Source organism: Zonotrichia albicollis, chromosome 26 (assembly GCF_047830755.1).
Source record: "Zonotrichia albicollis isolate bZonAlb1 chromosome 26, bZonAlb1.hap1, whole genome shotgun sequence".
Taxonomy (NCBI): domain Eukaryota; kingdom Metazoa; phylum Chordata; class Aves; order Passeriformes; family Passerellidae; genus Zonotrichia; species Zonotrichia albicollis.
In genome coordinates this window covers 7,820,178-7,832,698 of record NC_133844.1, presented here as the reverse complement: position 1 = coordinate 7,832,698, position 12,521 = coordinate 7,820,178, and the positions used below count along the sequence as shown (strand labels likewise).

The 12,521-nt window shown below is 44.1% G+C and overlaps 1 protein-coding gene across 2 annotated transcripts in view; it reads right to left on the bottom strand.

The window, feature by feature from the left end:
- Positions 1–2,530: 2,530 nt before the first annotated feature.
- Positions 2,531–12,521, bottom strand: part of LRRTM4 (leucine rich repeat transmembrane neuronal 4) — a 142,688-nt gene continuing 132,697 nt past the window's right edge. Inside the window, exon 3 of one of the 2 annotated variants that reach the window (XM_074558888.1) lies at positions 2,531–3,913. In XM_074558888.1, the coding sequence (XP_074414989.1) occupies positions 3,692–3,913 (222 nt within the window). In that variant the 3' untranslated portion in view covers positions 2,531–3,691. The remainder of the gene's footprint in view (positions 3,914–12,521) is intronic. The other variant, XM_074558889.1, reaches the window with a different exon arrangement.

Sequence of the window (12,521 nt, the reverse complement as noted above, 5' to 3'; positions counted from 1 at the left end):
CAAGATGCCACCAAAGCCACCATTCACTAACGAGGTCCCTTCATTAATGCTCCTTTTCTGGGAGAGGAATCCCTGGGAACACCATCAACATTTAAATTTTTAATTTTTGGGTCTTGCAGAGCATGAAATTCATAGCTTTGGTGGGAAGCTCAGCAGCTCCAAGATGCCACCAAAGCCACCATTCACTAACGAGGTCCCTTCATTAATGCTCCTTTTCTGGGAGAGGAATCCCTGGGAACACCATCAATGTTTAAATTTTTAATTTTTGGGTCTTACCTGGAAATCTGTGGAGTTTCTCCACTCTCCCTTGCAGAGCAGGAACTTCCCTCAGCAGAACTGTGTGAAGAGGAGCAGAAAGGCCTGGACTAAAGAGAGTCCCAGTCTGAGGCTGAAGGTGCAACAGAATCACCTGTGAACGCAGGAACTGAGACTTCAAAAAGAGCACAACAGATATAAAACTCATAACAAAAGGCTGGGGGTCAACACATTAATCATGGCTTCTGGTGTTATGAATGGAGAGCAAAATTTACATAAATTTTATGTAAATTTTATATAAATTTTATAGAAATTTTATATAAATTTTATAGAAATTTATTTGGCTTTAATTGCAGGCAGGAGAATAAAAATTCTGATTTTTGTAAATTGTGGAGCCCCACATCACCTTGCAAAGAGACCTTTTGGTCTGATCACTTGAGCTCAGCCCAGTATCTTCTGTTTTGATCCAAAGCAATCCAAATTTTTGGCTCTTGCAGAACTTTAGCACTTGAGGAAGGTTTAAGTTCATGCCATCAACTCATTCTTGGGGCATTTCCTCCTTTATTTTGAAAGATACAAACAGAACTTTTGGACTTCTCATCCAGACTGGCATCAGGGTAAAAACAGAGGAAACCCAGCAACATTTCAGGCAGAAAACCATGAATTTACCCAGAGATTGTGCCCACAGGAGTTTATTTTGTTCCCACAATTCCCACTAATTGCCAAGAAAATCTGTAATCTAATGTCAGTTCTAAACATCCTCCAAATCAGTGCTAAAATTAGGTTATTTTGAAATAAGGAAATAAAGAAGGGGGAGTTTGTTTAATTTTACCTTCTCTTTCAGTAGCTTTTCCCAGAGCACAAGGGGAAGTTTAATGAAATTTAAAAAAATAAACAATATATTCTCCAATATCCACATGCCCAGCAGGTGGAGGGGCTAAGGAACAAAACAAACCAAAACAAGAAATATTTCTGGGTGACATTTCCTTTTTCAGTCCTGGCAGACGCAGAGTGATCCTCTCAAAAATGACACCAGGATTATTAAATTGCCGTTAACGATCCTTAAAATAAAAATATTTCCATCCTCATCCTTCAGGAGCACGGGAATGTTGTTCCACTCCGGATATTTTTTGGAATATTTTTTTCTGGATATTTTTTGTTGTTCCACTCTGGATATTTTTTTTTATATTTTTTTCTGGATATTTTTTGTTGTTCCACTCTGGATTTTTTTTTTTAATATTTTTTCTAGATATTTTTTGTTGTTCCACTCTGGATATTTTTTAAAATATTTTTTCTTGATATTTTTTGTTGTTCCACTCTGGATATTTTTTTTTAATATTTTTTCTGGATATTTTTTGTTGTTCCACTCTGGATAATTTTTGTTCCACTCTGGATATTTTTTAAAATTTTTTTTCTGGATATTTTTTGTTGTTCCACTCTGGATATTTTTTGTTCCACTCTGGATATTTTTTGGAATGCATCCTCCTGCTGACCTGGAGCTGACAGGAATGGGTGGGAGTTCTTTCATTTCCAGCTGCATGGGTCAGTGTTTTAAATTTATTGCTTTTCCCTTCCATCCATGGCTCTGCCAAGGCTGACAGATCTCAGGAGATCTGATCTGGAAACTCCTCACCTGGATTTTCACTCCATTTTCCTTTCATTTCCTGCCCAGCACTTAATTCCAAATGCATTACCTTCCGTGCTTCGGGTTCATTCTGTGTGTCCACGTTTCCCTGCCTAGCCCAGCACATCCATCCCCATCCTTCCCTGCCTTCCAGGGAAAAATAAATCAGTTTTCCAGGTGAGAAACGCAGGAGACAATGGAATATTGTGCCTGTGAGACAGCACTCAGCACTTGCAGGAATTCATTGAGCCTTGTGGCCAAGATTTTGCATAACACACCCAAATAAATACCTGAAATAATCACCAAATTCATCCTGCCCTAAACTTTGTCGACGTGTTATTCCCCCTCCAGATAAAAACTCATCCCTCGTGTTCTAACCTGAGCTGGTTTAGCTCCAGCTCAATTTTGCAGATGAAAAACCTCCCTTCTGATTAAAACCCCAATTTTTAGTGTTAAAAAAGGGTTGTTTTCCCTCTCTTCCCCTCCCCCAGCCCCCAAACCACCTCTTTTTTTAGCCAAACCAAATAAATTGAGCTTCTTCAGACTCAGGTTGTTTAATTTCAGAACAATTCCCTGATTTCCTTCCAAGAGGGGAGGAACAGGACCCAGCATTGTCCCCGTGTCACACACCCACAGAAATCATTCAAACAGTACCGTGGCTGTGGTGTCCCAACCACAAAATAATATGTTTATTTTTTTTTTCCACCACTTCTTTTTTTTTCTGTTTGTTTGTTTGTTGTTGTCATTTTATTGATAAAAACTACACAAAAACTAACTGATCATAATAATTAATAAAAAAACAAAACCAAAACCCAAACCAAAAAAGCAACGTTACACATTCTGCTGTGTTTTAGAAATTGTGTCAGCCAGTGAGTTGCACTAAATGCTCTTTAAAAGATTCTCCTTCTGATCCATTTCAAGCACTTCACTTCCATTTTGGTTCCCAAACGTCCACGAATTTTGTTTAACAAGCACCACTGGCCTGGAAATCTGAGTCGTGACTCCGTTGCAGTATTTCCCCCTTTTTTTGTTTTAGAGCCCAAAAAGGAATTAGAGTGTCAACAATGAAGCACAATGAAGATAAAAAAAATCAAAAGCCCCCTCCGTAGTGTACAGCCTGTGTCTTAAATGTACATGCACCCGAGTTTCTTTGTTTCTGCTGCATCAATTGCCAAGGTCCTTTTGGTTCAACATAAGCTTTAATGCCCATGTCTGAAGGTTGAAATATTAATGCTCAACCACTTAAAAAACAACCCCCCAAAAAATAACCCAACCCCCGAAAGGAAAAAAAGAAAATATAGAGCTATCTTTTGTTGGTTTAAAAAGAACAAAAATAGTCAACGGATCTTTGTAATAAACACTTAATAAGGGAACATGGCTGACCCTCCCCAGAGCCTCGCCCTCCCCACCCCATTTATTTTTTACCTGTGGTTCTCCTTCCCTGGAACCGTGCAATGTAGAAAAATCAAATATACAAACAAAACTCTTAATCCATCCCTTTATGTAGCTAGAGTGAAATCTATTTGTCGTCGCCGCCGTCGCTGTCGTTCTTTTTAATAAGAACTCGACAATCTCTCTCTCTCTCTCTCTCTCTCTCTTTAATATTTACACCGAGGAATTTGTTTGAAAGTTTAAAGCGAAGGGAAAAAATCCTGAAGTTTCTCCGCGCCGCGAGTTCCGCGCCGCGCCACCACCTCCTTGCCCTCGGGAGCGTTTCCCCGCTGGAACGGCGGCGTTGGAACAACCTTGCCTGGTCTCCTGCAGGACCAAAGGTCCCTCCCAGAGCTGTCCCCAAGAGGCGGTTGGCCAACGTTAGTTGGGTATTCTCTCGATGTAGATGGCGGGGGCGGCGGAGCGCGCGATGGTGGCGATGAAGCTGTGCTCGCGGCCCAGGTCCAGCGTGGAGGGCTCCGCCGGGTCCCTGGACACCGTCTCGTAGCCCTTGTTGACGTGGAGGGGCTTGTGGGCCTGGCAGTAGCCGATCACGGGCTGGTCGTAGCTGTAGTAGGGTAAGGTCTTCATGTGGTGAGGGACCTGCATGAGGAACGCGAGCAAAGAGCAGCAGATGAGCGTCGTGGTGGTGCAGCATCACCAGAAATCCCCACCCGGCCTCAATGACCAGAAATCCCAACCAGGCCTCAGTCACCAGAAATCCCAACCAGGCCTCAGTCACCAGGAATCCCAACGCGGCCTCAATGACCAGAAATCCCAACCCGGCCTCAGTCACCAGAAATCCCAACGTGGCTTAAATCACCAGAAATCCCAACCTGGCCTCAATGACCAGAAATCCCAGCCCGGCCTCAGTTACCAGAAATCCCAGTCCGGCCTCAATCACCAGAAATCCCAACGCGGCCTCAGTTACCAGAAATCCCAACACGGCTTCAATCACCAGAAATCCCAACCCAGCCTCAATCACCAGAAATCTCAACCCGGCCTCAATCACCAGAAATCCCAACCTGGCCTCAGTTACCAGAAATCCCAACGCGGCCTCAGTCACCAGAAATCCCAACGCGGCCTCAGTCACCAGAAATCCCAACCAGGCCTCAATGACCAGAAATCCCAACCAGGCCTCAGACACCAGAAATCCCAGCCTGGCCTCAATGACCAGAAATCCCAACATGGCCTCAATCACCAGAAGTCCCAACCAGGCCTCAATCACCAGAAATCCCAACCTCGCCTCAGTCACCAGAAATCCCAACCAGGCCTCAATCACCAGAAATCCCAACGCGGCCTCAGTCACCAGAAATCCCAACGCGGCCTCAGTCACCAGAAATCCCAACGCGGCCTCAGTCACCAGAAATCCCAACCAGGCCTCAATCACCAGAAATCCCAACGCGGCCTCAGTCACCAGAAATCCCAACACGGCCTCAATGACCAGAAATCCCAACCAGGCCTCAGACACCAGAAATCCCAACCCAGCCTCAATCACCAGATATCCCAACCAGGCCTCAGACACCAGAAATCCCAACCCAGCCTCAATCACCAGATATCCCAACCAGGCCTCAGACACCAGAAATCCCAACCAGGCCTCAATGACCAGAAATCCCAACCTGGCCTCAGTCACCAGAAATCCCAACCCGGCCTCAGTCACCAGAAATCCCAACCCGGCCTCAATGACCAGAAATCCCAACCCGGCCTCAATCACCAGAAATCCCAACCAGGCCTCAGACACCACAAATCCCAGCCTGGCCTCAATCACCAGAAATCCCAACCCGGCCTCAGTCACCAGAAATCCCAACCCGGCCTCAATGACCAGAAATCCCAACGCGGCCTCAGTCACCAGAAATCCCAACCCAGCCTCAATGACCAGAAATCCCAGCCTGGCCTCAATCACCAGAAATCCCAACACGGCCTCAGTCACCAGAAATCCCAACCAGGCCTCAATCACCAGAAATCCCAACGCGGCCTCAGACACCAGAAATCCCAACACGGCCTCAGACACCAGAAATCCCAACACGGCCTCAATCCCCTGGGATCAGCCCACAGGAGAAAGCTCTGAGGGCTCCCAGCTCCCTGCAGCACGTTCAGGTCCCTCTGGGGCAGCACTGCCAGGCTGGGAGAGCTGTGGGAGGAGGAAATGCTCCAGGGGGATCTGAGAGCCTCTCTTAGAGTGATAAAAGGGAAGGAGAAGGATTTTTTATATGGACAGTGGTTTTGCACTGCCAGAGGGATATTGGGATGGAATTCCTCCCTGGGATGGAGTTGCCAGAGCAGCTGTGGCTGCCCCTGGATCCCTGGAATTGTCCAGTGCCAGGTTGGAGCACCCTGGGACAGTGGAAAATGTGGGACCCATGGTGGGGCTGGATGGGCTTTGAGGTCTCCTCCAACCCCAAACCATTCCAGGATTCCATGGGCAGGTTTAGATGGAATTTTGGGAAGAAATATTGGGAGAGGGGCTGGGATGGAATTCCCAGAGCAGCTGGGATCCCTGGAAGTGCCCAAGGCCATGTTAGAGCCACCTGGTCTATGGAAAGTGTGGAACCCATGGTGGGACTGGAACGGGATGATTTTAAGGTCCCTCCCACGCCAAACAATTCCAGGATTCCATGATCTGTGTCCCCACTCCTGTATGGATCCTGCCTGGCAGTGCTGGAGCCAGAGCAGGGGGAGCTGCTCTCCCTCCCTCTCTCCCTTTCCCCAGTTTGTGGGCAGATGCTCAAACTGCTCCGTTCTGGCTCTTTTGGATGACCCAGCTCTGAAAAAACAAACCAAGGGGTTTGTAAACCCAGCAGCTTCCAAAAGCGCCTGGAAAGGTGCTGAGTGTTTCCAGAGCAGCCTGGGAATGGGAAAGGCAGAGGCAGCTGGCAGCAGAGGTGGTGCCAGCACAGCTGGAACATCTGTTTGTTGCTTCCAGGACAAAGCTGCTCACCCAAGGTCACGGTTCCCCGCGTTCTTTATCTCCCAACCTCCCTGAGATAAATCCTGTCCAAGCAGCTCCACTGCTGCTCACCAGAGCTGAGCACATCCACACCTTGTACAAATGGATTTCCAAACCCTGAATCCCAACTCTTCCTTATGTAAATCCTCAGAAACTGCCAGCCCCCCACCTGCTTTTTTTGCTTTTTTTCTTCTTTTTTTTTTCCCCACTTCCATAAATATTCCACGCTTGCAAATGTTAATCCTACGACTAAATATGATTTATGGCACAACATCAGATACAAATCTTTGCAGATAATTTTATCATCTGCAAGAGATGAGCTGATCAAGTCGAAAGAAATATGCTCTGAGGGAGAAAAACACATGTGGCAGGAGAGAGAGAGAGGCGAGAGTTGATTCTAACGCTGCCAGCAAACCTGAGCTCATTATAGCTGCAGATATCCTACACATAATCCAATCTTGGAACAAATGCCTTTTGATTTTCCAGGCTGAACTTTAAGTGAAGACCAGCAGAGCTAATTTCTCCCAAATTTTCATTGCTCCCAAAAAAAAGCATGGAAAAAGCAAAGGCGTTAAAGCTAATTGGGAAACTTTGCAGGGTCAGAGTTCCTCTTGATGTGGATCCCCTGCAGAACGCTGGAGAGATCCCAAAAACCCTTCCAAGAGCTGGAGTTCAGCTGCAGATTTGATTTGACACGGCAGCTGAGTGGCAGGGACGCAGAGGACAAGCTGCCGGGTGGAATTTGATGGTGAGACAGAGTAGGTGAAGTGTCTGGGAGAGGTGAAGGGTCTGTGGAGCTAAAGCTGAAGGAGAGGCCGCGTTCCAGAGACAGCGAGGAGACAGAGAAAGAAAAACAGAAAAACCACGAGGTCAATCTGCCCCCGACCTAGGAATTCCTCCGATAAAGAAGAATTAGTGCTAAGTGTCATGCAAGATGAATATGTATGAACTTATTGTGAAATTGTATGCATATGCATTTGGAAGGGGGATAAAAGGAGGTCTGAAATCTTCAGGGGCACGCATGCCCTTTTGGGGAGTCTTGCGTCCGGCGCGCATCGTAATAAAAGCATACCGGGCTTTACAACTTTTACAAGTTGTGAGGTTTCTTCTTTTCTCCGCAAAACAATGGGACAACTGTGCTCACTTGTGGCTTCACAGGAACGTGGATCTCCCCTGGATAGAGCAATATCCGTGCCAGTCCCTGCCTCAGCTTTAGGGCAGCTTTTTATGATCCCATAAAAGCCAAGGAGTGTTTGTGTTCCGGAGAGCCGAGGGATGGAGGTCCTGGCTGCAATAACGCACAGCCCATTGAGCACCTGAGGCCGGGCTGCAAGCTCCAACCTGAGGCAGGGCGTTGCAGAAATAAATTATAATATTGGCTTTTCGCAAATATGAAAATGGATTTTATGTGCGTGGTGTTCAAGTGACTTTGTTATAGATAGATAGTTATCTGAAATATATATCTATTTCAGATATATATTATAATATTCAGATATATATTATAATATTCAGATATATATTATAATATTGGCTTTTCGCAAATATGAAAATGGATCTTATGTGCGTGGTGTTCAAGTGACTTTGTTATAGATATATAGTTATCTGAAATATATATCTATTTCAGATATATATTATAATATTCAGATATATATTATAATATTCAGATATATATTATAATATTGGCTTTTCGCAAATATGAAAATGGATTTTATGTGCGTGGTGTTCAAGTGACTTTGTTATAGAGATATAGTTATCTGAAATATATATCTACTTCAGATATATATTATAATATTCAGATATATACTATAATATTGGCTTTTCGCAAATATGAAAATGGATCTTATGTGCGTGGTGTTCAAGTGACTTTGTTATAGAGTTTTTATTTCAGATATACGTATCTGAAATATATATATATTTAAGACAGATTATATTTATATTTATTATCTGAAATATATATATTCCAGATATATACTATAATATTGGCTTTTTGCAAATATGAAAATGGATTTTATGTGCGTGGTGTTCAAGTGACTTTGTTATAGAGATATAGTTTTTATTTCAGATATATGTGTATCTGAAATATATATCTATTTAAGATATATTATATTATATTTATTATCTGAAATATATGTATATATTTCAGATATATATTATTATATTATATATATTGGCTTTTTGCAAATATGAAAATGGATTTTATGTGTGTGGTGTTAATGTGACTTTGTTATAGAGATACAGTTTTTATTTCAGATATATATATGAAAAAGAGATATATTTAAGATATATTATATTATATTATATTATATTATATTAATTATCTTAAATATATTCATATATTTCAGAAATATAATATTGGCTTTTTGCAAATACGAAGATGGATTTTATGTGTGTGGTGTTAACGTGACTTTGTTATAGAGATATAGTTTTTATTTCTGTTGTTAATTAGGCTTAGACATCGTGGTGGAATAGCTGATATCAGGGTGTTTGTGCTAAAATTCCTGCTGGGATGGGATAACACCCAGCGCACACAGGATGAGCACACCTGCACCGATCTGCCAACCATCAGCACCCACCCTCTGCAGGCAGCGTGCACCAAGGCCCAAAAGCTGGAGGAGATAATAAAAAATGCACTAAAACCTGTCCTTGCCTGGAAAACAGCTCTGCATTTGCTGGGACACACAAGGGCTCAGTTTTTATTTCCTCTGAGGTGACTCCAGGTGACTCCTGAGCCCCCAAAAAGCCTTTCCAGTGCTGTGGTGTGTTCTTAAGTTCGTTAGTTTGCTCCCCCCATTTTCTGTATTACTTCCTGCTGCTACCCTGCCAGTTAGGTTGCTGTGGAAATGAAACTGCTCCTCCCTTGGTTTCTCTTATAAAGTGAAAGTTGTTTCCTCCTTGGGCTCAGTCAATCACTCCTTTTCTCCTCCCAGGTTTCGAGAATTTTCTTTTCTCTGGGAGGTATGGTTGGCTGTAGCCCCGGAGCCCCTCCTATGATTTATAACAGTTGGCTACTTTAGTATATCAGTTATGTTTCGTACCTCCAAATATGTATTTCTATTGGATAGCCGAGTTTCCCTGCCTTCTTCCCCCCTTTTCCCTTAAAACCCTCTCCTGCCCCTTGTTCGGGGCCATTTGCTGGGTGTTTCCCCTCCTTGTTGGTTCTTCTGGAATAAACCGACAGTTTACCCCCAGCAAGTGGTCGCCTCCTAATTCGTCTCTCACCGCGCTGCTCCGAGCTATCCCCCAGCTCAGCCCGAGGCCAAGACACCGAGGGGGGCTGGCTTCAGATGCGCAGGGGCCCTGGCCTTCGCCCCTCACCAGACAGCCGGATCCCAGGGGCGTTCACGCCCCCGCGCATTCCAGGACACAGCCTTGCTGCAGCTCTGGGGACAATCGCGCCAGCACTCACCCAGGAAAATGATGGAAAACACCGGGGATGCTGTTCACAGCACACAAAGCCGTTACCATTCTATTTTTACAGATCCAGAGATCAACAAAACACGTTCAATATCATCTAAGCTGCAGAGAATTAATTTTAGAAGTGTTTTTGTTCTAGGTTCTGAGGTAATTTATTTTTTTTTTCCCACTCCTGCTATGGAACTAATACCTGAGACGCTCAGATATAACCTTGCACAAGTCGTTTTATGAGCTGTAAAATGAGAAGCTTCAGCCCTGCCCCTGCTTGTCCTTGGAGTCTGGAGCTCTTTGAGGTGAGGACTGTTTGTGCAGAGACTGAAACAACCCAGCTGTGACCTGAGCTGGGCCTGTTCAGCTGCTTTGGCCTCCAAGAAGACAAAAAAAATTAAAAAAAAAATCAGAACAAATTCCAGTAAGGTAAAATTTAAAAAAATCCAGAGAAATAAATACAGCCCTGGGATCGCGGGGGTGGAGTCTCCATCCCTGGGGGGATTTAACATGGAATCATGGAATGGTTTGGGTTGAAAAGGACCTTAAAGCCCATCCAGTGCCATGGGCAGGGACATTTTCCACTGTCCCAGTTGGCTCCAACCTGGCCTTGGACACTTCCAGGGATGGGGCAGTCACAATTCTCTGATTTGCTGTGATCCTGCACAGCATTTTCTGAAAATCTTCTCTTTAATTTTTCTCTTTTCATTTCCATTTTCAATTCTAAAACCAGCACTGCCCAATTTTTATCCGAAGCACTGAAAGTTTTTGCAGCAGGAAAACAGAAATCAGCAGGAGGACGAGCCCCAGAATCAGACACACAATGAACATTTTGGGTCTGGCCTTTATGGCAGAACTCTGATCCTTCCCTGGGAGGGTGGAGAGGGGATGGGATGGAATTCCCAGAGGATCTGGGGCTGCCCTGGATCCTTGGAAGTGTCCAAGTCCAGGCTGAAGAACCTTGGGACAGTGGGACATGTCCTTGTCATGGCAGGGGTGGCACTCGATGGGCTTTGAGGTCCCTTCACACCCAAACCATTCCATGGAGATTTCATTATTCTATCCAAAATTATTTCATTATTCTCTCCAAAACTACAACCAGCTAATTAAGCAAAGCCTGGGGTTGTTCCCCTGTGAGAGGCGGAAGTTTTCAGCGAGTTTAGGCCTGGATTAGTTTCCCAGTATTGACTTCTCAAGCCCACACCCCACAGATCTCCACTCTAAACGTAATAAATGTTGCACCCAAGCAGCCACACACTTCAAACAGGAGCACAATTTACACAAATCCCCAGCTACAGGAGGAAGACAAAAGGTTTAGCGGTGGGAGTTTAAGGAATGCAAATCCTCCTCGTCAAAGCCCAAGTGACACTGGAGAGGTTCCCAGCTCAGCAGCTTTGCTGCAGTGCTCCCCTCAAAAACAGCTGGAGCAGCTGGAGCTGCCCAAAATTCAGGGAGATTCTGGCCTGAATGAAAAGGTGTTAACCAAAATTCAGGGAGAATCTGGACTGCATGAAAAGGTGTTAACCAAAATTCAGGTTGATTCTGGCCTGCATTGAAAGGGTGTTACCTGAAATTGAGGGAGGATGTGGCCTATATCAAAAAGGTGTTACCCAAAATTCAGGAAGATTCCGGCCTACAAGAAAAGGTGTAAACCAAAATTCAGGGAGAATCTGGCCTACAAGAAAAGGTGTTACCCAAAATTCAGGGAGAATCTGGCCTGCATGAAAAGGTGTTACCTGAAATTTAGGGAGAATCAGGCCTGCATCAAAACGGTGCTACCCAAAATTCAGGTTGATTTGGGCCTGCATTGAAAAGCTGTTACCTGAAATTTAGGGAGATTCTGGCTTGAATGAAAAGGTGCTACCCAAAATTCAGGTTGATTTGGGCCTGCATTGAAAAGGTGTTACCCAAAATTCAAAATGGTGTTACCCAAAATTCAGGTTGTTTCGGGCCTGCATGAAAAGGTGTTACTCAAAATTCAGGTTCATTCAGGCCACCATTGAAAAGCTGTTACCTGAAATTTAGGGAGATTCTGGCTTGAATGAAAAGGTGCTACCCAAATTCAGGTAGTACCAACTATTCAAATAATAACCAAAAATTCAGGTTGATTCTGTTCTGCATTGAAAAGGTGTTACCCAAAATTCAAAATGGTGTTACCCAAAATTCAGGTTGATTTGGGCCTGCATGAAAAGGTGTTACTCAAAATTCAGGTTCATTCAGGCCTGCATTGAAAAGCTGTTACCTGAAATTTAAGGAGATTCTGGCCTGAATGAAAAGGTGTTAACCAAAATTTAGGGAGAATCTGTTCTGCACTGAAAGGTGTTACCTGAAATTCAGGTTGATTTGGGCCTAAATGAAAAGGTGTTAAGCAAAATTCAGGGAGATTCTGGCCTGCATCAAAATGGTGTTAACCAAAACTGAGGGAAATTCTGGCCTGCATGAAAAGGTGTTACCTGGAATTCAGGTTGATTCTGGCCTGCATTGAAATGGTGTTACCCAAAATTCAGGTTGATTTTGTTGTGCCCTGAAAAGGTGTTACCTGAAATTTAGGGAGAATCTGGCCTGGTGTTAAATGGTGTTACCCAAAATTCCAAATGGTGTTACCCAAAATTCAGGTTGATTCTGTTCTGTATTGAAAAGGTGTTACCCAAAATTTAGGGAGAATCTGTTCTGCATTGAAAGCTGTTACCCGAAATTCAGGTTGATTTGGGCCTACATGAAAAAGTGTTAACCAAAATTCAGGGAAATTTTGGCCTACATGAAAGCTGTTTACTAAAATTCAGGTTGAATCTGTTCTGCATTGAAAAGGTGTTACCTGAAATTTAGGGAGAATCTGGCCTGCATGAAAAGGTGTTACCCAAA